General features: G+C 38.3%; 1 protein-coding gene across 3 annotated transcripts; it reads right to left on the bottom strand.

The window, feature by feature from the left end:
* Positions 1-25,966, bottom strand: LOC103786029 (myosin-4). Of its 3 annotated transcripts, XM_008971345.5 has the most exons (40): positions 25,944-25,966; positions 25,695-25,743; positions 22,950-23,192; positions 22,681-22,824; positions 22,162-22,318; positions 21,401-21,428; positions 21,192-21,306; positions 20,271-20,363; positions 20,058-20,121; positions 19,809-19,907; positions 19,584-19,687; positions 17,638-17,776; positions 16,923-17,041; positions 16,672-16,821; positions 15,955-16,125; positions 14,124-14,433; positions 13,189-13,259; positions 12,518-12,605; positions 12,318-12,435; positions 11,876-11,999; positions 11,645-11,781; positions 11,259-11,514; positions 10,347-10,589; positions 9,856-10,032; positions 9,491-9,636; positions 9,120-9,210; positions 8,645-9,034; positions 8,030-8,156; positions 7,482-7,600; positions 7,158-7,354; positions 5,569-5,752; positions 5,324-5,489; positions 5,102-5,226; positions 4,524-4,832; positions 3,719-3,922; positions 1,949-2,074; positions 1,688-1,858; positions 1,507-1,611; positions 1,316-1,411; positions 1-238 (listed from the first exon to the last, which is right to left on the bottom strand). In XM_008971345.5, exons 3-40 carry the CDS (start codon positions 23,151-23,153, stop codon positions 86-88), a joined length of 5,820 nt encoding a protein of 1,939 aa, XP_008969593.4. In that variant the 5' UTR covers positions 23,154-23,192; positions 25,695-25,743; positions 25,944-25,966; the 3' UTR covers positions 1-85. The 3 variants fall into 3 exon arrangements, with proteins under 3 accessions (XP_008969593.4, XP_008969594.4, XP_008969595.4); XM_008971346.4 differs by lacking the exons at positions 25,695-25,743; positions 25,944-25,966 and having other exon boundaries at positions 86-238; positions 13,189-13,257; positions 14,119-14,433; positions 22,950-23,153; XM_008971347.4 differs by lacking the exons at positions 25,695-25,743; positions 25,944-25,966 and having other exon boundaries at positions 86-238; positions 20,271-20,367; positions 21,199-21,306; positions 22,950-23,153.
* Positions 25,967-26,642: the final 676 nt, after the last annotated feature.

Here is a 26,642-nt window from a genome sequence, read left to right as displayed (position 1 = left end):
TTTATTTCCTTGATATACAGGACAGTGACAAAGAACTTCACATTTTGTGCATTTCTTTGGTCACATTTTCTTTCATTAGAGTGAATTACTCTTCACTTATGACTTTTGTGTGAACCTCCCGACTCTTCACTCTCAGCTTGTTGACTTGGGACTCAGCAATGTCAGCCCGTTCCTCGGCCTCCTCCAGCTCGTGCTGGAGCTTGCGGAACTTGGCAAGGTTGACATTGGATTGTTCCTCCTGAAAACAGAGATGCATTTGAGATAACAAGAAAATTGGACATTTCCTGATTGTTATTGCTTTTGTTACTTCAGGATTTGCCTCATGAATGAGAAAGAAAAAGGCTCCGTTGTCCAGGCATGGTGGCTCACACCTGTAATCCCAGCACTCTGGGAGGCTGAGGCGGGTGGATCACCTGAGGTCAGGAATTCGAGACCAGCCTGGCCAACATGGTGAAACCCCCGTCTTTACTAAAATTAGCCCAGCGTAGTGGTGGATGCCTGTAATTCCAGCTACTCAGGAGGCTGAGGCAGGAGAATCTCTTGGACCCAGGAGGCAGAGATTGCAGTGAGCTGAGATTGTGCCATTGCACTCCAGCCTGGGCAACAAGAGCGAAACTCTGCCTCGAAAAAAAAAAAAAAGAAGAGAAAAAGGCTTTATTAGTTAGTAACATAGTTATTTGAGAGCAAGGCATCCCACAAACTCGCCTATGTAAATGAATGTGCTTATGACCCTCCTCAAGTCTCTCTCTCACTTGACTCTCTTTCTGGCAAACTGAAGAGGCTGCAGTGATAACTGGAAGAACAAAGTAGCAGGGATCTGAATTCAATCTTGTTTCTAAAAAAGAAACTTTGAAAAATAGGTGCAGTAGTGGCATTTGGTGCCAAGAACCCTAAGGAAGGTTTCAGAATTAACAGAATGAAAAAGATAACTGCAGCCGAATTGAAAAAAAAAGTCCCAAGATGGATTTATCATGAAGTTAAATGAAGCTTAGAATTCATACTCTCATTTGCACAGGTCCATATGAGTGCTGGGGGTTGTAGAATGTTCTAGATAGGGAGGGAAGTGGATTGCAACCAAGAAACATTTGTATGTTAACATGTCTGGAAAATTGCTTAAAGAGGTCTCAGAAGAAATAAACTCAAATCTGTAAGGCTCCAGTAATTTATGGTTCATTTTTCTCATTCTAAATATTCATGTTCATACCTAATTATGTATTCCCAATTTAAAGAAAACCCCCTAAATTCTATAAACTTTAGGCCCCTAAAAACCTGGATGTGCATCTGAACCTTTCATTTCCACTGTGGAGATACTCACAGCCTCTTCAGCTTGTCTCTTGTAAGCTTTGACTTTGGTTTGCAATTTGTCCACCAAGTCCTGCAGCCTGAGAATATTCTTGCGGTCCTCCTCAGTCTGAAAGAGGTGCAAGTAGATAGTGCCATTATTTTAAAACAACTCATGATTTTCTTGAAAACTATAGGCCTGGAAGATATGAAAACACTGGTCACCTGGTAAGTGAGTTCCTTCACTCTTCTCTCATGTTTGCGAAGACCCTTGACAGCCTCAACATTGCGCTTCTGTTCACTTTCCACCTCACTTTCAAGCTCTCTCACCTGGAAGGGAACAAAGATGTTTACCAGTTTGGCTGTAACTGGCCACAAGGAAGTGAGTGAGGTTGTGGAGACCCACCCTGGCCTCCAGTTTCTGGATCTGCTTCTTCCCACCCTTCAGCGCCAGCTGTTCAGCCTCATCCAGACGGTGCTGCAGGTCCTTCACGGTCTGCTCCATGTTCTTCTTCATCCGCTCCAGGTGGGTGCTGGTGTCCTGTTCCTTCTTCAGCTCCTCAGCCATCATGGCAGCCTAGTTAGCAAATAAATTTTGAAAATAATGAATTCTGATGATAGCAGGCAGCATGCATGTGTCAGTAAGACAAATGCTCATCTTGCTTACATCAGTGATGGCCTTCTTGGCCTTCTCCTCTGCATTGCGGGCTTCCTGGACGATGTCCTCCATCTCTCCCTGGATTTGGGAAATGTCTGTTTCCAGCTTCTTCTTGGTGTTGATCAGGCTGGTGTTCTGTTTCAAATTAATGAAAGAGAAGAGAAGCACATTTACTTATAACAATTCACATTGTCATTTTACCTAGTGTACACAGGCAAAAATTATTGATCATAAGAAATGTTTAGAATAAAAACCAAATTAGAAGATAATTCTAAGTTTATGCCTTTTCTCCTTTCTATATATAGCTCTTTAATCAAACTTCTAAATTTAATTTTTGATGTCAAACATATTCAACTATTACCATTGCCATTTGTAAGCATGAAACACAGCCCACAAAACTCAAAGTGCTGTACCATGGAGCACCACACCACAGCTCATTTAAAATGAATCAGTAATTTTTAGCTATTAACTCATGTTGGTTGGCTCCAGATTTATAAATGCATAAATAGTTGTCTTGTTGGCTGGGCGCAGTGGCTCATGCCTGTAATCCCAGCACTTTGGGAGGCCGAGGTGGGCAGATCACGGGGTCAGGAGATCGAGACCATCCTGGCTAACACGGTGAAACCCCGTCTCTACTAAAAATACAAAAAATTAGTCGAGTGTGGTGGTGGGCGCCTGTAGTCCCAGCTACTCAGGAGGCTGAGGCAGGAGAATGGCGTGAACCCGGGAGTCGGAGCTTGCTGTGAGCCGAGATTGCACCACTGCACTCCAGCCTGGGCGACAGAGTGAGACCCCTTCTCAAAAAATAAAAAAAAAAAATAGTAGTCTTGTTGGGATAAAAATGAGCCAAGAATCCCTTCTGTTTTTGGCAAGTTGATGGTGTTTGGAATAGTCAACTTCAGATACTGTTAATAAGAAAAATGTTGCATATTAATTTGATTTTAAAATTATATAAAGCATGTGATTTTAACACTTCTATAATAGTTATGTTTATATAGTGCAACTTTCTGAAGTATACAGTACTATATATTTATTGTAAAAGATAGTAGAACATACAAATTAGCAGACAAGAAACAAAAAATAATTACTGTGCTCTCACCAGAGATAAAGGATAAACTTCTATTTATCCTTCTGGATGTTTTCTATATGTTTATACGGGAAAAAAGATCACACAGCCTATATTATTTTTAAGTTGCTTTTTTAACTTACTATAATATAAACATCTTCCCATGGCAATAAATTCATACTACAGTGGTTACATATTAGCCATTGTGAGGATATACCACCATTTATTTAACAAATTCACTATATACAACAAATGCTAACTAGTATTAATAATGGCCTCCATGAATTTGAACTAAAGAGCTTCTCTTTGTATCCCATGAGGTTAGCATTCTGTGCATATGTGATAGGTAAATATTATTTAGTGGCTTTTTGTTTTTCTCCTCTATTTTATTTGCCTATCTTTTTGTAGCTTAGAGTTGCATAAGACAAGACAGCTACAAATGTTGTGTGTATGTTTATTTGTAGATGGTCTTCTGTGCTTTTTAAATAAAAGTTTCTAGAATTCCAGATTATTTCAACTCAACATGATTATGCCAGCCCATAAATATACTCGTGAACCAGCTAGGTCCCAGTAAATCCTTACAGCACCCTGTACATTTTCCAGAGCTCCAGGAAGGGACGAAGATTACTTTTTACTTTATAAACAAGCTTATCTTCTCAAATTATCTTCAGCTTCAGGGAGTACATTTTCTAAACCATAGTCTAGAACCTCACCTGAGTGTGCAGAAGTTGCACACGTTCACTGGCATCCAGAAGCTCTTGCTCTGCCATTTTCCTGCTTCTCTCAGTCTGTTCCAGGGATGCCCTGAGCTCTTCAACTTCAGCCTGCATCAGGTTAGCTCTGCGCTCAACCATTGCCAGTTGTTCCTTAAGGTCATCTTGGCCTCTGATGGCATCATCCAAATGTAGCTGAGTGTCCTACACAGAAAGAGAAAAAGCCTCTTACTCATGCTGCACTTAAAGCAAATGCAAACTTATGGTCATGTACACTCTTTGATCTTAATGACTTAGAGTATGATTAGATAGGAGCAATCGGCAAGTACCTTTAATAATAAATTCTTTGTAGCTGAGGGTTGCAGTTCTACTCAAAAGAACATGATGTTTTATTATTTTAGACCCTGAATCATTAAAAAATACCATGGCTAGCTCTACAAAATTTTGGATCAGGAAAGTATCCTTAGACTTCAGCGAATCCAGTGGTGCTATTTTACATATTAAGCAAATGAAGTCCAGATTAATGAAGTGATTTAAGCAGTGGCATGTAGCCCAACTCTTTCATCACTTCCTCTATCTCCCTACCCCTCACCACAGTGCTTCTCTGCAGATAGCAAAGCAAACTCTGTCCTGGGCCTTCCAGAATTAAGCTCTTTTTCAGTTGTGTGTGTATAACTTTGAACTTTGAACTGATTACCATGTTGCTTAGGTGATTTATGACACATAGTCCTCGTAAAACATTAAAATTTGAGTTACACAGTAGCACTGAGACTGTACAACACTATGTGTATTTACCCCAGCATACCTTCAGTATTCCTTGTGTGTTTCTAAGATTCCTTAGTGCCTCAGCAGCCTGGCGGTTGGCATGGTTCAGCTGGATTTCCATTTCATTAAGATCTCCCTCCATCTTCTTCTTGATCCTCAGAGCATCATTTCTGCTCCTGATCTCAGCATCCAGTGTACTCTGCATTGACTCCACAACTCTGAGATGGTTCCTCTTTAGCTGATCGAGTTCTTCATCTTTTTCAGCAATTTTTCGGTCAATCTCAGATTTCACCTGATTTAGCTCAAGTTGAATGCGAAGAATTTTGCCTTCTTCATGCTCAAGAGATGCCTTAATAAAAGCAACATTTATTTAGGTTACCTAAAGAGCTTTTTATTTCTTTCACATTATGATAATTTCCCCAAGAAGGCATTAAAAAACCCATAAACTATCATACGTCTTAATGTAGCCTATTAGCTCTGCATTCTCAAGGTACAATTCAGTATTTTTCACTGAATTACATGTGTTATTCCCTAAAGATTTGCAACATGATAGAGATCTCAGTTGCTATTAATTTTCAATTTATTTATAATGCAGAGCTAAGCAAATGAAAAATGTACCTCTGCTTCCTCTAGGGAAGTCTGTAGTTCACTCTTCTCATGATCAAGTTGTTTCTTTACTTTCTCCAGTTCGTGGATATGCTTTCCACCCTCTGCAATTTGCTCTGTCAGGTCAGAAATCTCCTCTGTAATAATAAAGTACCAAATTTCAGTTGAGTAGAAAGAAAAATTGAAAAGATATCTCCCTACCATTTTTGAAATAGAATGATTACAGTGACTCACGTTGTAAGTTCTTATTCTCTCGCTTTAGAGTTTCAAGATGATCCAGGGATTCCTCATAGGCATTCTTCACCTTGAACAGCTCAGTGCTGAGAGAACGCGACTCCTTCTGGGAGGCCTCAAGTTCAGCCTGAGTTTCCTCATACTTCTGTTTCCATTCTGCCAGAACCTGGAAGTATATAGAAAATAAGCCTTTGAAACCAAGAATGATGTCAGTTTCCCCCGGGGGAGCTGGTACTGTGGACCACCTTGTCAAAGTTTCTTTGCTTCTTATCGAGAGCTATGCAGGCAGCATTAGATCGTTCCACATCAATCATGAGGTCCTCTACTTCATTCTGTAGCCTCTGCTTTGTCTTTTCAAGAGAAGCATATTTGGAATTCACAGCTTCTACATGTTCTTCTGCATCCTGCAGACGCTGGGCCAGCTTCTTCCTGAAAATTGGGTCAGTATGAGTGACCAAGAGCAGACTCAGAGTCACCACAGTGCCCTTTATAAAGCTGCTGACTAGGAAAGCATATTTCCCCAAGAGTTGTCTACAAGTTGTTGAATTTTTCTAAACATTTTCACTCTCTTAGAATTCTGTTTTCCCTGTTGAGTTCTTATTTTTATCCATCTCAGGTATTGCCAAACATATTTACGAAGCACGTGTGTGTGTGTATGTGTGTGTATGAGAGAAAGAGAATATAAGTTAGCACTAGAGCTGAGTGAGCAATGTGAAAATTTGCTCCTCTTTCTTTGTTTTTATTTCACTAAGCTGATCCTCTATAGTGTGGCACATTTTCTTGAACTTTGCCTGGGGTGAGAAGTAGAAAAAAGGAAGAGACAATACATTTCTCTTTTGAAACCTGGGATTTAGAGATCTGTAACTACTTGAGGAAAAGGGCTGAGTTTTATTTACTTTGAGGAAGAAATGGCAACCATGAACAGGAAGCATATCACCAAGGAATGGTAGCATTGAGTAGTATCTTTAAGCATTTTCTAGTATGGTTCTGTTTATTTTGCAAATGAGGAAACTGCAGCCCAGAGTGATATGTTCAAGGTCATACAATGAATCAGTAACTTTCTGGATTTGGTGGCCTTTGATAATAAATATTACTGCATTATTGCATTTCCCAAATTTCCTCTAAAATCTTATCTACTACTCTTCACCAACCTATGTAATTCATGACCTTTCCCAGCCCACACTCTTATCTAGAACTCTCTCTGGAAATGCTTGCTACAAACTCTTTCATCCTGTTTAATTCTAACAACTACTGAGATAAATTAAATTTAGAAAGGCTTCTTTCACTAGGAGTGTAATGCTTTTTTTCCTTCTATGTGTAAATCTGTGAATCTCATGACTTGTAGTCCACAAACAGTACGTGTAATTAGTGAATACATCCATTGATATAGGTTGTTAGTTGAAATAATGACAGCATATGACAACCTTAATATAAACATTCAATACTCCAGGTAAGGAAAAACTGATTATTGTTAATTGTAATACTCATAGTAATTTACCAGAGAGTCTCAATATCTCAATTTTTCCTTCTATTAAAAGATACTAATTCTATGTAATTCATAAATAATATTCTGATAATTAATAATCCATCTTGGTGGAAAGAAATTTAAGATGCTTCTGGACCAGAATGGGTGGAGGGATCTGGTCTCATTCCATTCTCCAGTGGACATACACTGGGCTTTAAGAAGAAGAATATGGTGGAATCCACCAACCTATAATAAAATAAGCTGAAGTCTTTCATGTGTCCCCAAGCCTGGAATATTCTCTTTCTTCTATTTTTCCTTCACTGCCTTTACTTTTATTTCTTCCTGCCCCCCTGCACTAAAAGCGCATACTTGGCCTCCTCCAGCTCCTCTGTGCGCTGGATGGCGTCCGTCTCGTACTTGGTCCTCCACTGGGCAACCTCACTGTTGGCCTTGGACATTCCCCTCTGCAGCTCAGCCTTGGCTTCCTGCTCCTCCTCATACTGTTCCCGCAGCAGGTCACAGTCATGGCGGGCTGACTGCAGGGCATGGGCCAGAGTGCTCTTGGCCTAGACCAACCAAAAACTATGTGATATAAGTTTATCTTCTGATCATTGAAATTCTCTATGCAAAGTTCAATAGTGTGTTATGTTGCACAGTTCAAGTGATTGAAAGTATCAGCTGGAGAATTCTCACCTTAGTCTCCTCTTCTAGCTGCCTCTTTAATTCTTCAATCTGTTGTGTAAATGCTTGTTTGCCTCGGGATAGCTGAGAAACCATAGCATCTTTTTCATCTAGCTGTCGTGAAAACTCACCTGTGGAAGACAAAACATCAATGATTTAGTTCTGTTGTCTAGGTAAACAATAATTTAAAGAATGGAATAACATTGTAACCCTCTTATTTCATATGATGAAAAAACCCCTCAAGATTTTCAGTGCTGTTGAGAAGGTTATTTCTTGCTTTTTAAAAAATGTATGAGTTTTCTTTGATATTTTAGAATTCGAGAACTTTTGAGTAATGCTGAGTCACAAAAAATCTCCTGAGCCCAGGGAGCTTAATTCTTTTCCCCAATTGTAGCTTAGAATCATTGCATTTTACTGTCTCATAATAAAAAATGGAGGAATAAGTAAGACATGATAAATGAATGTACAGAGCTTGAGAAATTACTTGTATTTGATAGGTAGGTAAAGGCTTGTCTTTCATTCGTCACCTCTCCGAAGGCTGATGCTATTTATTTACTGACCTGATTCTGTGTGTAAACGTGCCTTCTGGGCTGACAACTCATTTATTAAGCGTTGTTGCTCTTCTTCCTTTGTTTTTATTTCACTAAGCTGGTCCTCTAGGGTGCGGCACATTTTCTCAAAGTTTGCCTGGGGTGAGAGGTAGAAAACAGGAAGAGACAATACATTTTTATTCCAGAGGCTGGGATTTAGAGATCTGTAACTACCTGTGGAAAGGGGCTGATTTTTATTTACTTTTCTATCAATCTTGCATGGTGGCTGTAAAGTAGTAGAGGCATTTAATTTGGCTAAATAATGAACACATGATTATCAAAATTATATTCTCTTTGAAAGTGTGAACATCATTTAAATTCTGCATCATTTAGAGTATGGTTTTTAGATAAACCTTTTTTGTAATTACATATTTTTTCATGGTAATAGTATCAAAGGTTAAAGTGTTTTCTACAAAGAAGTTAAGAGAACTTAAGTGATTCAATACAATAATGTGTACTAGGAGTAAGTTTAAGCTTCAGATGCCATCTAATGTTTGTGTAATTTGGCTAAAAATAGTCATATATAAACTTGGTCATTTTGAATTGTTGCAAATAAAGATGAAAAGGGCACAAGTTAATGAAGACCTTGGCTTTGGAGACAGTCTCCATGTTACTAGCAAGGTCATCGATCTCTATCTTCAGCTCACTCTTTTCCTTCTCCAGCTTCTGCTTGACCCGCTGAAGGTTGTCAATCTGCTCCCCAAGCTCAGCCACACTATCTGCGTGCTTCTTCCGAAGAGCAGCTGCCGTGGCTTCGTGCTGCAGGGTGGCCTCCTCCAGGTCCCTGCGCATTTTCTGGAACTCAGCCTCCCGCTTCTTGTTCATCTCAATCTGGGCTGAAGTGGCCCCACCGGCTTCTTCCAGCCTCTCGCTGATCTCCTCCAGCTCCCGGGAGAGGTCAGAGCGCTGCTTCTCTGCTTTGGCCCGGGAGGCCCGCTCTGCCTCGATTTCCTCCTCCAGCTCCTCAATGCGGGCCTGGTTGTGATATGTCAACATTAATGTGAATTTATGTCAGTTTTGTTTCCTGTAATGCCCAGAAAAGGTGGAGGTTATAACTTACCTGTAAGTCTTTGATCTTCTTTTGTAGCTGCATTGCAAGGGCTTGTTCATCTTCAATCTTGCCTTGCAGATTGCTCATTTCAAACTCTTTCCTATTAGAAGAGCAACACATTAGCTTATAATCACTTCTCTTACCAATCTTCTTTTCTATGTATAATCTAAGACTTTTTTTATACTGCTGGTGTTGAAGGAGTGAGTAGTACAATGTTTTACAGATTAATAATTGTATTAGTTTAATTAAATAAAACGGTCAAAGATGTCATTATTTTTTTCCATATGTCATGATGTAACATTTTGGAGATCTTTTTAGCGTATGTTTCATTTGCATTGACATACAACAAGCAGGTTATAGCTGAATTATACCATACTTACTTTTTGAGTTTCTCATTAAGTTGCTGTTTGTCATTTTCTATATCCATTGTGGATTCTTGGGCCAATTTTAGGTCACCCTCCAGTTTTCTCTTGGCTCTTTCTAAGTCCATGCGAAGTTTCTTTTCTTGTTCCAGAGATCCTTCAAGCTAAATTTATGATGCATTTTATTTATTTCAGCTCTTAAGCACTGAACCCTATGCTAGTAGCCTTCAAAGATACGTAAGAAAAAAATTTAAAGATACAACAAATAGCACAAGAACTTTATTCACAGACCAAGCGTTAAAGGCTTATGACTATCAGTGCTGGTTTCATGTCACAATTGGTTATTTCATTGCAAGGGGAAACATTTTCTTTTTCACACCTACATCATCCACTTGCTGTTCTAGCTTGGTTTTAGCTTTGGTCAGGGTGTTGACTTTGTCCTCCTCCACCTGCAGGTCATCCAGGGTCTGCTGGTGGGCCTCCTGGAGAGCCTTCTTCTCCTTGGTCAGCTTTGCAATGTTTTCATCCAGGCCTGCCATCTCTTCTGTGAGGTTTTTCACCTTTAGATTAGAACAGATGACCGGAATGCCAATGACAACCTATTATCTTGATGAAAAACATGATGCTGTAGTATCTTAGGATAATGTCAGCCTAAGATGGAAAATGAGAACCAGGAGCTAACCCAGGCCTATAATGGCTGAAAATATAGGAGGTAAAGGTCAAACAAGTAGATTGAGGTGGTGAAGACTAAAGAGATGACATAGTTATGACAGTGATATTTTTTATATTCAATCATCTTAAGATTAAATTTTTAATTCAAATACTTCAGTATCAAGGTACTTATAAATATTCTAAAATGGATCATGATTTGTACCTTGTTCTCTGTGGCATGTTTCTCCTTCTCTACCTTGGCCAGTGTCAGCTCAAGGTCATCAATGTCTTTCTTGAGCTCTGAACATTCATCTTCCAGTTTCCTCTTCTTAGCTGTCAGCTCAGCATTGATCTCTTCCTCATCCTCAGCTCTTTCAGTTACCTCTTTGATTTTGGCCTCAAGTTGGATTTTGGTTTTAATCAACTGATCACATCTTTCCTCTGCATCAGCCAAGGCATCTGCTTCCTAAAGGGAGAAATTAAGCGTTTTCATTTGTCTGAGCTATATCTACAAGCACACAATAATTTATTATAAGGTGGAAATTTCAGTGACTACCAGTTTGGTCAACATGTATACCAGTTGCTAACTTTTAAAATGAAACAGACAAAATGTTAATACTGTTATCTACTGATCAAGTATAATAACAAATTTCCTTCAGATATTCATGTGTGGAAGGCCAAATCAGGAAAACTAGCCCTTTGGCAAAAATCTGCCACTTTACTAACCTTTGCAACTTTGGAAAAGTCACTTGTTCATTGTAGGACTCAGTTTTCTCACATTTAAGAGGGGATTAACTTAGCCATTTCTCTGCCCTGATAAAAACAACATAACTTCTATTTTATGCACAAAAATACACTAAAGAAAGAATAATCTGATCTGAGAGAAAGTTCCATAAATAAAGGAAAATGTCTGTTGATATTTTTATGAATTTGCTCACTGATGACCAAACTGTGTGTGAATGCACATATGAATGTGTGCAGCATGATATGTGACTTTGCATCTATTGCTTCTTTATGCCCGAGTCTTGGTGTTTTTGAACAGCAAACAATCAGAATAAATGTTTCAGTGGAAACCATTCATTTTAAAACGTTAAAAGTAATAAGATGTGGCTGAACTGCAATGTATAATACTTACAGCTTGAACTTGGAGTTGTAAGTCATTTTTCTCTTGCATTAGCGTCACCATCTTTTCTTCTAGTTCTTTCCTTTTTGCCTCTGTCTTAGCCAGCTCTTCTTTGGTTTTCTCAAATTCTTCCTTCATGTTGGCCATCTCCTTCTCTGTCTCTGCACTCTTGAGGAGGGGCTTGATCTTGAAATACAGCTTCATCCAGGGCCAGTGCTTCACATTCATGAAAGCACGGATGTTGTACTGAATGCAGAAGATGGACTCTCTGTTGGAAAAGAAAAAAAGATGCAAATGGAGAATAATGTGGAAAGTGATCATCACTCAACAAAAGTAATGACTGCAGTGGATTCATTTATGAAAGTGTGGAGCAGGAAGACTTGTGTGTGGGCTCTCACCTCCTCTCCATCATCTTTCTGAACTCCACTCTCATCAGGAACCCTCTGCATATGGCTTGAGTGCGCGTGATGAGTTGAGCTAGCTTTTCATCTCGCATTTCCTCTAGAGTTCCCAGCAGGCCAGCTTTAAAGAAAACCTTATGAAAGAACAAGTTAAATATGTTATTTCCACTTACAGGAAAGTCTAAAAGTGATATAATTATGACAGATAGAAATTTGGACTGGTGATACCTTGGTATGACCGAATTTGTACTGGGTGTGGTCAATTTCAATAGACCCTAGAAGTTTCTCAGAAGCCTTCTTGCTGTCAATGAACTGACCCTCTGGGATAGCACTCGCATTTAGAACCTTGTATCTGTCAGAATAAAAAGAATATAAAAATGTGGTTTTTCTTCACTGAAAAAAACAGTAGAACATTTGGTAGCTATCATTGAAAAGATGATAGATTAAGTTTTGGTGAACAAAATGCCATTTAAAAAGTCAGTGCTTTATTTAAAACTTCGGAAGATATGATGAAAAACTTATGATAATATAAACGTAAGCTTCTTTCTTTTATGATCAATTTTCAAATAATTGCATGTCATTTTTCAAGGGAAAGTTTAAAAATGTTGGAATTATATAGTGATTTTGTGTAGACTAAGACATTGGAAGGGAAAAATAATGAGACACAAACCTCTGTTTGAAGTCTGCATAAAGGATTCTGCTTGGGAAGCCTTTCCTACAGATGCGGATGCCTTCCAGCACACCGTTACACCTCAGCTGATGCAGGACAAGCTCATGCTCCATGGCACCTAAAAGAATGAATCCACATGCCATACTTCGTGGTCTATCGCACACACACTGGAGCTTGTCTGGATATCAGAAATGTCTTACCAGGAGTTTTAGTTTCATTGGGGATGATGCACCGCACAAAGTGGGGGTGAGTGCTCCTCAAGTTGGTCATCAGCTTATTCAAATTCTCCTGTGGAACCATATGAAAAGTTTTAAAATCATTTCTAGTTGCATCGACATGAGAGTCCCTATCAATGTTTGTCTTTCATTTCACATTTTAATGAGCTGTCTCAAGGAAAAACAAATTATCATAACAGAGAGGAATCATATAAGTGGAGCACAGGTAGGAAATTACAGATTACACAAAATCAGTTAATTTCAGTTTGTTATTCTCAAGCACCACCAGTCAGAGAAACTTTGTATTGAGATTTTTGTCACATGAAGGAGATGTAATTGAATACAGTGGTTATTTTTAAAAGAGCATTTGATTTCATGTGAAATTTGTACAATACCAGATCTCTTGGATGTAGGGCTCAGGGGCAATGGTTCACGTATCATAAAGATTGATGTGAAGAGATACATAGTTTGTTTTTTTGTGCTAATTTTTTTTCCTAAGCCATTTAAAAAGTTTACAAAACCTTTAGTAGTATACTAAAAAGTATACTATACTACTTTATTCACTTTCACCATAAATATCTTTAAAAAATTTTTCTGTTTTGATAGTTTAGTTTTTTAATGAAAGTATTTATCTGTAATTCAAGAATATACTGTACCCTGAAAAGAGCTGACACTGTCTGGAAAGAAGAACCCTTCTTTTTGCCACCTTTCTTTCCACCACCACCCTCTAAAAAACAAAATGGAAAAAATAAAGTTATTTGCAACTGCCTTTTAAGTACTATCCATAAACATCAGGACTGCCAAAATTCCCTTTAGAATTTAAATTTGCACTCATTCACTTGCATCATTCCTATTCTTTCCATATCTCTCCTCCCTCAATTGTAGATTAAGAAAGTCTAAGATTTGGCTGACTTTATAGGCATTCAGGAAAAAACCAACAACAAAAGAATTGTGAGTGTAAGGGGTAGACGTGGGTAGGGGATGGGACTCCCCTACTCCAAGTCAGCAATGTCTGTTCTCTGAAGGAAGGGCCAAGGAGACAGAGTAGTAATGCCTTGTTAGTGCAGGCCTCACTTGGACAACAGGCAGAGTTGCACACTTGGTCCCAGGTAGGTGAGCCTCTGCTCACCTGCAGGGAAATCCTGGCTCCCATTTGCCTGTGCTTCCATGGTGTTACTTGCACATCTGGTCTTAGAACACTTAAGAGAACAGAACTTCAGTTCCCCAAGCACTAGGGCCCTGACAAAGGATTTCCTTATCTCCAGCCTAGCTGGAGAACCTTGAAAGAACCAATACTATTAAAATGATAGAAATGAGTTTTATGATCCTGAGCAAATCACTTAACCTCTCTGAGATTCTTGTTTTCTCATGAGTGAAATCAGGCTGTGGGCTAAATACTCCATAGTGTCACTTAGCTCTGAAAGTCTGTGACTGTAAGACTGTATCACAGTTATTAAATACACTTTCTTTCATTAGGCATGTATTGGCCAGTGTTTTCGTGTCAGGTTTTGCTATAACTACATTTGTCTCTGTTGAACAGTGTATATCTATTTTGTGACTCTTGTAACATATTAATGCTATTAAACATGACCTGCTTCAGCAGTTTGTGCCCCAGAGAAGAGGAAAGCCAGAGTCTTCATTGCAGACTTCTGGTACAGCCCCACCACAGTCTCATTCAGGGGGTCCTTGTTTTTGTCCAGCCAGCCGGCGATGTTGTAGTCCACAGTGCCGGCATAGTGCACCAGTGAGAAGTGAGCCTCAGGCTTGCCTTTGGCAGGCTTGGGCTTCTGGAAGTTGTTGGATTTTCCAAGATGTTGTTCATACAGCTTGTTCTTGAAGGAGGTGTCTGTTGCCTTGGGGAACATGCACTCCTCTTCTAGGATGGAGAAGATGCCCATAGGCTAAGAATAGGAAAAAAGGGATGATAATGATGAGTCCCTCAGAAAGTTATGCTCCATGTAATTGATGGAAAACTGAAAATACAATGTTTCAAAAGAAGACTTTGAATGATAAATTAAATAGGCATGACATGTGAAGCAATCATTATGTACCCAGAACATATGGGAAATATACTTGCTAGAAAGACTCAGTTAAAAAAAATACATCTGAACTATTTGGCACACTTTATGTTCAGTGTATAAAATCAGATTCTGAAAACATCACTTCAAAATTGAATTCTTTATTCCATAAGTGTATATATCTGACTACTTTCTTTCCTACTGACAATATAACTTCCTTTACCTCGAATCTAGAGGTGACAGAAGTATGAAGGGAAGAGAGATTATGTGTAAGGACTAAAAATGATGCATTCCTAGGAGAAAATTGCGTCTTATATTGTATCATTAAAATTCTGTACTTTAACCTATATTCTCTACCACTGTGGAGTGAAGTGATAGTAATTTGGTTTTGCTTTCTAAGAGTTTGGCTTTTTTCTTAATGTATTTGATAGGAAAGACTGAAAGAAAATTCAACATTGATGATTTAACAAATTCACAAATTGTACCCCTAAGACTATTTTGGTGATACAGAAACTGAAATACTAGAGAATAAAATAAATGCCTTTTCTGAGGACCATAAAGTTTTCATGAATAGTAGAGATATTATATCACCAAATTAACATATCTTTTCCCCAAATTGTGCAGACCTAGTCTGCTTTTAAACTCTTATCTTTCATATTTTTGTGAATTTTAACCTGAGTATTTTAAGTTTTCCTAGGTGGCAATTGCATTTACTCTTCCCTTCCCACTGCTTAGGATAGGGTTCACACATACACTTTATTGATATCAATAAGTATATGACAAGCTCCCAAGATACTTTTGGAAGTGTTTAACGATTGCTTGATGAGTGTTAACATATCTAGATCTGATGTAACTATTGCTCCACCCCCTTAGTAATGGGGAATTCAGGGCCCATTTTCTAGGTAAGTGATACAGAGGTTTGGTGTTTATTCAGTAGTTATCATGAACGGAGAAAGACTTAATGACTGCAACAGTTGAAGGACTAACTTTCCAATCTTTAAGACATGTTGACATAGCCTGCCTTGTTACACATGAGGGATGATGATAAATGCACAATACACTGTCATGGGTACACCAGGGTTAATTACATAACCCAGAGGAATAGCTGTAATTTCATCCCTTTCTCCCATATGCATGAAATCGTGTAGGAAGAAAAGTGAGAGAGAATTAAGTTTTTAGAGGGATAAATGCGAATCCATATGTGTGTGAGTGATAAACATTTTTCTACAAACTGCTCTACTTATTAATAACAGATCACTTGGAACATACCTCACAACCAATCAGAATATACGAGTGTGTCAGGAAACAGCACTGCTTGTTCTTTGAGAACAGGGAGTGTGATTAAGCACAGGGAGGCAAGCAATTTGGTTTTCATGTTTTGAAAGTTAGAAAAGTCATATGAACCTTCTCGATGAGCTCAATGCAGGCAGCCAGGTCCATCCCGAAGTCAATGAACTCCCACTCGATGCCTTCCTTCTTGTACTCCTCCTGCTCCAGCACGAACATGTGATGGTTGAAAAACTGTTGCAGTTTCTCGTTGGTGAAGTTGATGCACAGCTGCTCCAGGCTGTTGAACTACAGGACAAGATAAATATAGGAAATTACACATAACAAGTATTCTATCTACAGAGTATCTATTAGTATTTTCTTCTGAATTTAAGGCATTTTGGTTTATTAAATTATAAACCTTCAGATTGTTTTCCTATTATATAGTTCTAAACAAAGTAGAATTGATTCTTTGAATACTTATTTTCCAAGTAACTGCATGAGATCATGCATACTAGGCAAAATACTGTTAAATGAGGACTCTGAAATATTTCCTTAGAGTAATTTTAAAAAGGTGTTTTCATGCTCATCTGCTTGGATCCAGGATAGATTTTGACTATTTTAACCTCTCAGGGATCAACTTTTGAGACTTCTAGACTCAAAAGAATAGAATTTTCTCTTTTCCTATTTATACCTATTTACTTTTCATATCTTTTCAAAGACTCTTTTCAGTAGGAATTACATTTGTATATTTTGTAAGGTACATTTTGTAAATGTGATTTTGTATGCTCTAACAAGATTGATAAAGTGACTGAGGATTTTCACTTGCTAATTTTCTGTCAGTTCACTACTCACATCAAAGATCTCAAAACCAGCAATGTCCAAGACCCCGATGAAGTACTGCCTGGGCTGCTTGGTGTCCAGCTGCTGGTTGATGCGGGTGACCATCCACAAGAACATCTTCTCGTAGATGGCTTTGGCCAGAGCACCCACTGCATTGTACACCTTCAATAGAAGTGATAGTTTAGTTTTTTAAATTGAAAACAGTGATGAACTCCTGAGTCACTTGCGGTTCAAATAAATCAGAGAATTTAAGTCACGTTTACCTGCTGCACAGTCTGGCCTTTGGTGACGAACTCATTGCCGACCTTGACTCTGGGATAGCAGAGAGATTTGAGCAGGTCAGCAGAGTTCAGACTTGTCAGATAAGCAGCTTTGTCAGCAACTGTGTGAACAAGGTGAGAATGGTGAAACTGACCATGGCTTACACAATTTAAAATGTAAATGATGATGACAAAGAAAAAGGGTTTCACTCAAAAAGTAAGATGTGCAAATGTCATTGAAACCTTTTCATTTGTTCATATTGCCTCAAAAGCATTGCCACCACTTGCACTAATTTTAGTCATTTCTTGTGATGATAGATTGGAGGTTGGGGAATCGATGCTGTCTGTGATATTTAACCTGGCAAAAGTAGACCACAGATAAAAATAATTTGAGAAACCTTAACCTAGAGGAGTAGTGACAGAAATATTCAGATCTCTGTTTCTTTCAGTGCCTGTGGGCACACAGATTATCCACTGAAATAAAATATGTTTTAGTCAAATAGCAAATATGAGCTTACGAAAAGCCAATGAATAATGGAATGAGCAGAAATCACAAATCTGCTCAATAATGTAAAACGTCAGGCAGTGTGTAATTTCCTTCTCTTAATACTTTTGCCCTTCACGAGCTAGGTCAGAGAAAGTAAAAACACGGTCCCTGCCTCTGAAAAGTTCACTATGTCAGCTTTGTCAAGTGAAAGATACCAACAGGGGGTGGTACCTTCCGTGCCATCTGGCTCTGCCTGCTCTTCCCTTTGCTTTTGCTTGAATTTCATGTTCCCGTAATGCATCACGGCTCCAGTGAGCTTGTAAATGGCCACCTTTTCATCAGCAGTGAAACCCAGGATGTCCACAGCACTCTGTCAAAAGAGTTGAATTTGCTCATCCCCAATTAGCACCATGGAAGAATCCCTCAGAACACCGGGGCTGTCTCCCACTTTTTTCTCATCACGCCTTGCCTTATATTTGACTAGCACTTTGCCATCTTCAAAAGGTACTCGTATGCTTTACCTTTTGATCCACATGGCAACACCAAGAGGTATGCATCAGTCTTTCCATTTGAGTCATGAGTCCATTTGGTCACAGGATATGATGTGACTTGTCCACACTCACTGAACCAGGACTCAGAGCCATGACTTTTGATGCCAAGGCCAGTGCTTTGCCCCTTTTCTCCACCCCAGCCCCCCTTTGCTTCTCAGGCACATGCTCCTCTTGGTCTTTTAGCTATTTTTGTTTCTTTTCTCCAGTCTCGCGAGTCTCTCTGTTGCTCCTTCTTCTCCTATTTGTCCTATCCTAATACATAATCCCAGTCTACCTTCCCCTGCTAATGGGCATGAGTGATAAAGTTGGAAAGAGGGTATGAGGAGAACAGCAATGGTTGTGAGTCTTTCTCCACATGCCTCTCTGATAGCAAGCCACAGCTCAGCGACCTTGAGATGCCTGGGGTAGCAAACTTTACCTAGTCATTTATTTCTCATGCAGAGAAGAGACATTTATGAAAAGAAGGAATTTTGCCATTTAGTGTAATATTTCTGTGTCTTTTTTCTCTATCAAATTTTGATTACCTTTTTAGTTGCCCACATAGGCTTTGAAAAGGCTTATAAATGGGGGCAGGATTCAGAGCAGGCAGAGGAAAATATGTTTATTTACCATTCTTACCTAAGACTCTTTCCCCAGATTATTGACTTCCACTTCCAGCTCACTAACTCTACCTATTTACAGAAACTAGACATTATTACGGAAGTCTTAGAGCAAGACTGCTACATTTTTTTAACCTCGCAGACCAGGGTGTGTTTCTTAACTCCCTATCACTTTTGGACATACAAAGATAATAAGTTATAGAGAGTACAAGCTGATATTTATAATATAAAGCCACACAAATGAATTATTGACTTCTTGAAAATAATATTTTAATAGAAAAAGCAGTTTTGCAAGCACTGTCAACCCTAACTTGGGGGTATTGGGATAGTCCCACTGATATTAAAGTTAAAAATAAGGAAGATTATTCAGAAATCAAAAGAAAACATGAAATATACATAAAGTTTACATATAAAGAAAGTAAGCCAAAAAGCAATAATCCTTAAAAAAGAGGTGATGGTGGGGAGAGAGTGTGTTGTTTCAAAAATAAATATAAAGGCTTATGGTGTCCCCAAAATGAGTGTTTTTGAAGTAGACAACCCACTTCTTCTAATGCTGCTTAAGGAGTAGAGAGGGATATATCATTAGCCCACAGAGGTTTATTCAAAATAAGGCTTATGTTTACATGTGACTGTAGAAGAACAGTGGGAGTTCCATGTTTAGTTGTAATAATATTGCAGTTCCTTCCCAGAATCTTGGGTGTGAGGTCTGGCATAAAATAGCAGAGAAACATTAATATTGGAGCATAAATATCAACCAAAAATGACTAATAAGAAAGATAGAATGAAAGGAGCCTACTAGCTAAGGAATACTAAAGACCCAACATTTATTACAGGCAGTGAAAGCTTTTTAACACATGTAGGGGGAGGGTATTGAAATATCCTACAATTTTTTTCCAAAAGTAAGAAAGCCCAAAGGGTTGTATTACCTATTTATAGTCTTTCTGCCACTGCTTTCCACCCTAATAGAGGAGAGTGTTGTACACTGGAAAATGAATTTACTTTTTACTACTTTGTACCTATTACTTACATCTGTGGCCATCAGCTCTTCCTGGTCATCAATGCTGGGCACAGTAATTTCCCCTTGGCTGACAAATGCGAAGTCATATGGGTTGGTGGTGATCAGAAGCATTTCTGAACACGTGGAAAAGAACAATATATAGACAGCATTGCTTTGGTCATCAAAAACATTTCAGAGAGGCTTCTTAGAAGGGCTGTTATTCTTTGGTAGAAATAAATCAAAGATGTGTCTTACCAATGAGCTCTGGTTTCTTATTGGACATGATTTGATAAAATATGTGGTAGCTTCTTTCAGCCTTTAGCTGAAAAGTAACTCGGGACTTCTCTAGCAGATCTGGAAAGTCAGATTAAGCTCATTTAAAAGAAGATACCACAGTGAAAAATTAAATGTTTGAAAATTTCACACAACAGAAATAAGTACAAGATTTTCTAATATGTACCCACAAAGAAAAAGATTCTCAATCACTAATATTTATTAACTTACATGTTTCAATATCTGCAGAAGCCAGTTTGCCTGTGCCACCAAAATGGATCCTGATGAATTTACCCTTAAAAAAGAAAAGGAGGGATTATCGTACACATTAAAATCAGAAACTATTTCTTTAGCTGTGGACCAAACAGGTGGAAAAAATATTGACCCCACATGCACACAAGAGTCAGTGCTGATCCTCATGAAAATGAAGATCAAGAGACTTACAAAGCGAGAGGAGTTGTCATTCCTCACGGTCTTGGCATTGCCGAAGGCTTCCAGTAGGGGGTTAGCACTGATGATTTGATCTTCAAGGGTCCCCTTAAGAGAAATGAATAAGACAGACAAGGAAAAAAGTTGCAGTAAATAATTTCCCATTGACCTCTTTCCCTTCCCCATTGCCCCTGCACAGTATTCTGTAACTTTGGGAAAGGCTTTCTAAAATGAGTTAAAAAGAAGGTAAATTGGGAAGGGGAGTGGGACACTCCAGTGATGTGGTCTTGATTTCTGCATCCCCCAGGCCCAGAAAAGCACCTAAAAAATGACTGTGAGAATTTTTGCCTATTATACTTGCCAATACATTGCCCTATTCATCTCATTCTCATGAGCTCTTCCAAGAGTTATTTTCCAAATTCTGGCATCACTTGCAATTGGCTGCTATGATTTTGAAGCACCACAGTCAATTAAAAAAATTAACCTTTATTTTGGATTCAGGGGATACATGTGCAAGTTTGTACATGGGTATATTGCATGACACTGAGATTTAGGGTATGGATGATCCTGTCATCCAGGTAATGAGCATAGATAGTACCCAATAGGTAGTTTTTTGGCTCTTGCCTCCCTCCTACCCTTCCCCATCTAGTAGTCTCCAGTGTCTATTCTTCCCATCTTTATGCCCATTCATGCTCAATGTCTAGCTCTCACTTATAAGAGAACATGCTGTATTTGGTTTTCTGTTCCTGCATTAATTCTCTCAGGACAATGGCCTCCTCATGTTGCTGCAAAAAATATGATTTTGATCTTTTTTAAGGCTGCATAGTATTCCATGGTATATACATACTACATTTTCTTTATACAGTCTACTGTTGATATGCACATGGTTAGATTTTAAAATCTGTTATTCTGTCCTTAGATGAATATCATGCCCACCTGCATTTTGCCAGAGGCAGGTTCCTCTTTTTTCTTCTCTCCAGTAACTGCAATTGTTGCAAAGTACTGGATGACACGCTTCGTGTTCACAGTCTTCCCTGCACCAGATTCTCCACTATCAAGTTCAAACAGAAGAAAAGGTCAGAATCTAAGGTAGTAGTAGCCACTACAATGATCAAAACAGAAAGAAAGTAACGAAATCTACATACGTAATCAGGATTGACTGGTTTTCACGATCTGTAAAAGAGAAGCCAAAGATAATATTTAGAAAAACACACTTAACACATAGGTCAACGCAGTACTTATAAACTCAAAATTGTCTTTTAAAACTCCCCATTTGCAAAAATAACTATATGAATTTGTGCTTTGCTTCTCATAAGGTTTTTCTAAAAATAAGTATCAAAGATGTGCTAATTAATAATCCCATTACCTTTCTAATGTATAGACTATGTAATGCATCATTTTACCATTTTATCCATGAGAATAATCTATCAATATCAGATTAATAACAATTTTGTGTCCCATCCAGTCACCTGGTTCATAGTACAAAATTATGTCAATGTCCAATTTAAAGTTTTGTACTGTGCTTGTGATAACTTGTCACTGTGAGTCTTCAAAACTTACTTTTTAGGAGAGATTATGTATTATCTATAATTCAAATGCAGAGTTGATGCCTAAATTTAATTAATTTTGAGGTGGAACTAGCAGTAGTTAATTTGGATTTTAGCATAGAAATCTAAGCAAAATTTCCTCTATTTTTGGAACTAGTGCTTAGCATAGAAATCTAAGCAAAACTTCTTCTATGTTTGGAACTAGTACATTTTATTCTAAATGTATTTCCCTAATTTTATTATTTCTGTTATCATGTTTGTGCTGAACATTTATTCTCAGAATACTAGCCCTATGTTTTTTCTGATATCAGTATACAACTATTTTACAAATGGCTATGGAAATTGTAATTCTCACTCACCAGTTAGCATGAACTGATAGGCATTGTCAGAGATGGAGAAGATATGGGGTGGGGCCTCCTGGCGCTTTTTGCCTCGGTAGGCTGTCACCACCTCAGGGTTGTACACCGGCAGCCACTTGTAGGGGTTGACGGTGACACAGAAGAGGCCCGAGTAGGTCTGTGGGAAAGGATGGGGTTGCTTGATCAGCAATCACCTTGTTTATCTATCTTGGAAATACTGTTTAAGGGCAAGTAGAGCAGGACCTAAGTACTGTGTTAGTTCTCATAAAGTTTCATTCATTTGTTGCCTCCCTCCATCATTGCTGCTGCACAAAATGCTTCAGTTTTTCAACTAATTCAGTTAAGTAAATGGTTTTCCACATGTACATTTTAAAACATATCAGAGTTTACAACATTAACCAAACAATTGGTCATAAAAGAACAGTGCAATAGCCAAATGTATTGAAAGCCCTTAATTTATTTTAGCTAACATGTGTAGAATGTGGAGTGAGTGAGAAATAGCGTTGAAAGGGTGCTCACGTAGATCATCCAGGCTGCGTAACGCTCTTTGAGGTTATACAGCACAGCAGGCTCATGCAGGTGAGTCATCATGGCCATGTCCTCGATCTTGTCATATTTGGGAGGGTTCATGGAGAAGACTTGGTCTTCTTTCACAGTTACAGTCTGTTAAGAAAAGAAAGAGCCAGTGCATATCAAATAAGTAGCAGAAAAGGCCAGGTCAAAAAAATATCACCTAAATTAACCCAAAATGAGGCAGAGTCTAATCAGCTCCAGGTGTTTTTACTCACAGCTCCAGCTTCGGTCTTGGCTGTCACCTTCCCCCCTTCCCTGCTCTGCACTATTGCTTTCACGTAGGACTCCTTAGGGTCCACCACAAAGACTGATGTCTTGGCATCAAAAGGCTTGTTCTGAGCTTCAATTCGCTCCTTTTCAGACTTTCGGAGGAAAGGAGCAGCCTCCCCAAAAATGGCCATCTCAGAGTCGGAACTCATGGCTGCAGGTTATTGATGGCAGTACTGGACTAGGTATACCTAAAGGAAGAAACAGAGCCAAATGATGATTCAGGGTTGGGGTGGAGAATTGTTCTGTTGATTTCATATTAATGTGCTTAATTTTCCATGCTTGTTTCCTCACCCCTGCCTTTAGGGACCACTCCTGTGTACTATGTCAAGGAGCTGAGAGATCAGCTCATTGATTTGAAAGCACTATGTTGATAGCTTAATTTTTGTGATACTTTAAGCCTAAGTTCCATCCTCTATGTTGTAAATCTTAGTTGAGAAATGTGGAGGAATCAACGTTCAATCAGCAACATTTGTGATGCTCCAAGCATGTTCAGAATTTTTTCTTTTTCTTGCTACTTTTCTTTCTTATTTCCAACTTCCCCCTCTTAACATCGTGATGATACAAAGAAATGGACAATAACTGTTTCCACTGGCTTTACAATATAAATGAACCTGTCTTAAAAACTCAAATACAGATCTTTAGGCAAATTTTCCTCTCATCCCAAATTATTAAAATTGGATGTCAGATTTACTAAAATTGAATGTAGACAGATACACCTGTTCTTTCAGGACATAAGTCCAGATCTAATCATTACAAATAAACACCTAGTTAACTGACAGGTATTAGGTAAGTAAAGGAAAAAATAACTACAATGAAAGCTGAATATCCAACATATAATTTTGCCCTAAGTTAAAATTAGGATCTCCTTTATTAGCTTTGAAGTTGTTTGAAAGTCAGAAGTAGTATCTAAAACAAAAACAACTTTAAAAGATTCTTGGAGAAAAAGAACTTCTTAATTTTTAATAAAATTTTATAGTGATTGTATGTGTTGAGTCTGTATTTCTCTTTGTTTTTAGTTGGATTTCAACCTAACATATTTTAAAATCTGATTCTTATTTTCTTAGGTTTATAATCTCGTTCTTTCTTCTCCTCTTTTTAAAAATACCAACCAGTCTTCTAAATATTTTTTCTGAAATGGATAGCCAGTATAAAATTTCAAGCCAAAATGAACTTAAAAAATTTTCCCTACTGACAAATTAATTATGAGAAAATAAAATAAGTCCTGCTGTCCTGATGGCAAGGACAGGGTAAGTGGCCAGAATAAAAGAAGGTGACCTCTGTGGAGCAGAAGTGTCTTGGTTGCCAATGACAATGACAGCAATGATGGCGACAACAACAGCAATAGCCACCACCTTCTGTAGGCTTTCCAGAGTCTTGATCTTTTGTCATCAGCATTAACTTTCCCTCAACTTAAAATGTTAGCTATGGAATTTCCACATACTCTATTTTCAAAATCAGTCTTATCTGTAACAGTGTCCTGATGACACTGTGAAACTTAGACATATTTTCAGGGGATATATATTGGAACATTTAATGTCAGGTTTTTTTTCTTTGAAGAAGAAATGTTATTTATATTACATTATATTTTGTTTCTGTGTTTGTTTTTACACCAGGCAACTTGAATTAACAACACACTACCACGTGGAGGTTACTATAATGCAGTGTATCCAGGAAACACAGAAAGATGATTGCTACCCTTCCCATCTCCTGTCTTATTATAGATTAATTGTTTCCCAACTTGGGGATCAAGCCCCCATAGAGCCTCAGGTTGTTGCAGGGGGTTCTTGAATCCACCCACACAGTGATCATTGCCTCAAGTTTAAGGAAGGAACATTTCCACATGAACAGTGTTTTCTGTTCTTTTCTAAATGAATATAGCTGCTATGTTAAATATAAACACATTTAAAATAATTCTTAAGTGTAGAAGAGGTTTTCATGATTATATATATCCTTAACATAATACTAAAAGTACATGTCTCCACATGAACAATTAGCAGGATTCCATTAGTTTTGATTCTCCATTAGCAGGGTTCCATTAAATGTTTTGATTCTGTGGAGGAGTCCTTGAAAACCACTGACTTCAATCACAGTTGGCAAGAGCTGGAAGGACCTTAGCAGTCAATAGAATCCAGCCTCCTCGTTTACTGATGAGGAAACTAAGGCCTAGAAAGGTTAAGGGTCATTCAGTGTCATAGAGGTGGGTGATAAGTGGCGGTACTGGGACATGAGTCCTGTTCCGCTAAATGCAGGTTTGTTAATTCCACTGCAACACACTGTATTTCGAGATACATAAAGGCTAACTGGCTTGACCCAGGCAAATAGAATCAGTGAAAAGCCTGGATTGGCACCTAGAAATATCGACTTCCAGATAAACACACCTTGATTTTATCATGCGGTCTCTCTGATATATCTTTATGGGTTAAGTTGGAGTAGTAGTTCACATTAAATATTACATATGATGGCTGCATTCTTTCTGAAGTTCTAACAACATGTGAAAGAGAAGTTTCATTAAGTTTTGTTTGATTAAGTGGCCTAAAAAGTCAAAATTTTATGAGAAGGCATTTTTAAAGAACAGCTGCCCCGATATCCTATTCCCAATACTGAACTAGGAAATAAAATGGTAGCTCATTAAGATGTAGCAATATAGAGATTCCTTTGTTCTTTAGAGTGTAATAATAAATTATTCTTACCTCTTGTATTATGAGATGAAGAAGGTGGCAGGCTCAAAGCAGACAACTACTGTTGAAAGAAAAAAGAGAATGTGGGATGCTTTTTTCCCCCCATTTAATCACAAAATACTAGTAACTATATTGTGTACAATGTCGTCCTTAAGAATGTTGGAAAGAATAATTAAAATTTGGGAAGCAGTAGATATCCCTTAAATGAAAAATCATCATCATCAGGAATGTAAAAGTAAGTGTTCTTCCACATATACATACCTTCAAGAATTTTGAGGAAGAATGGGACAGAGGCATCTCAGCTCCACTTTTATAGAGACCATTCTGCAAACACAGCAGCCACCTCAGCTGTCCTAGCTGGGAACCTACTTGGCAAAACCGTTTTTGGCAATCTCTTTGCACAATATTCACTGACTGTGGCTGTGAATGGATATAATTAGAAATATTTCTTGACACCCATAAATAATTTAACAGAGGATGATCTAGGGTTCTTTATAGGCATTTGATAGGGGATGGGGATTCAGGGCTTCTAACACTGTTTCTCCAGTTTGGCTGTTGCATCATTCATCACAGAATTCAAAGCCAGATTCCCACTTACTCCTCTGCCTATAAAATTGGTCCAACAGAATGAGTCTGATGTGAGGAATTTAGGATTAATTAATTTGTTGGTTCTTAGAGCCATTAAGGAGTCTGGAATGAATTTTAGACCTGACACTATGATTGGAAGCAGTGAGCGATGGATATTAAGACAACATTCCTAGCCACAGTCTGGATTTTAGGAAGACTGGCGATAGATTCTTTTAAAGTCTGAAAGTCTAAATATGAAGGTGAAAGTGAATTCTCAGATTAGGCAGTGGTGATGGACCACTGGGGGAGGCATAAGGGATTTAGAATAGATATAAACGCTTCTGTTCTTTTTCTGGAGGACTTTCCATGGATATCTCCAGCTTGTATGTTTTC

This window comes from Pan paniscus, chromosome 19 (assembly GCF_029289425.2).
Source record: "Pan paniscus chromosome 19, NHGRI_mPanPan1-v2.0_pri, whole genome shotgun sequence".
Classification (NCBI taxonomy): Eukaryota; Metazoa; Chordata; class Mammalia; order Primates; family Hominidae; genus Pan; species Pan paniscus.
Note: the sequence above shows the minus strand (reverse complement) of the source record. Positions and strands in the feature narration are given on the sequence as shown.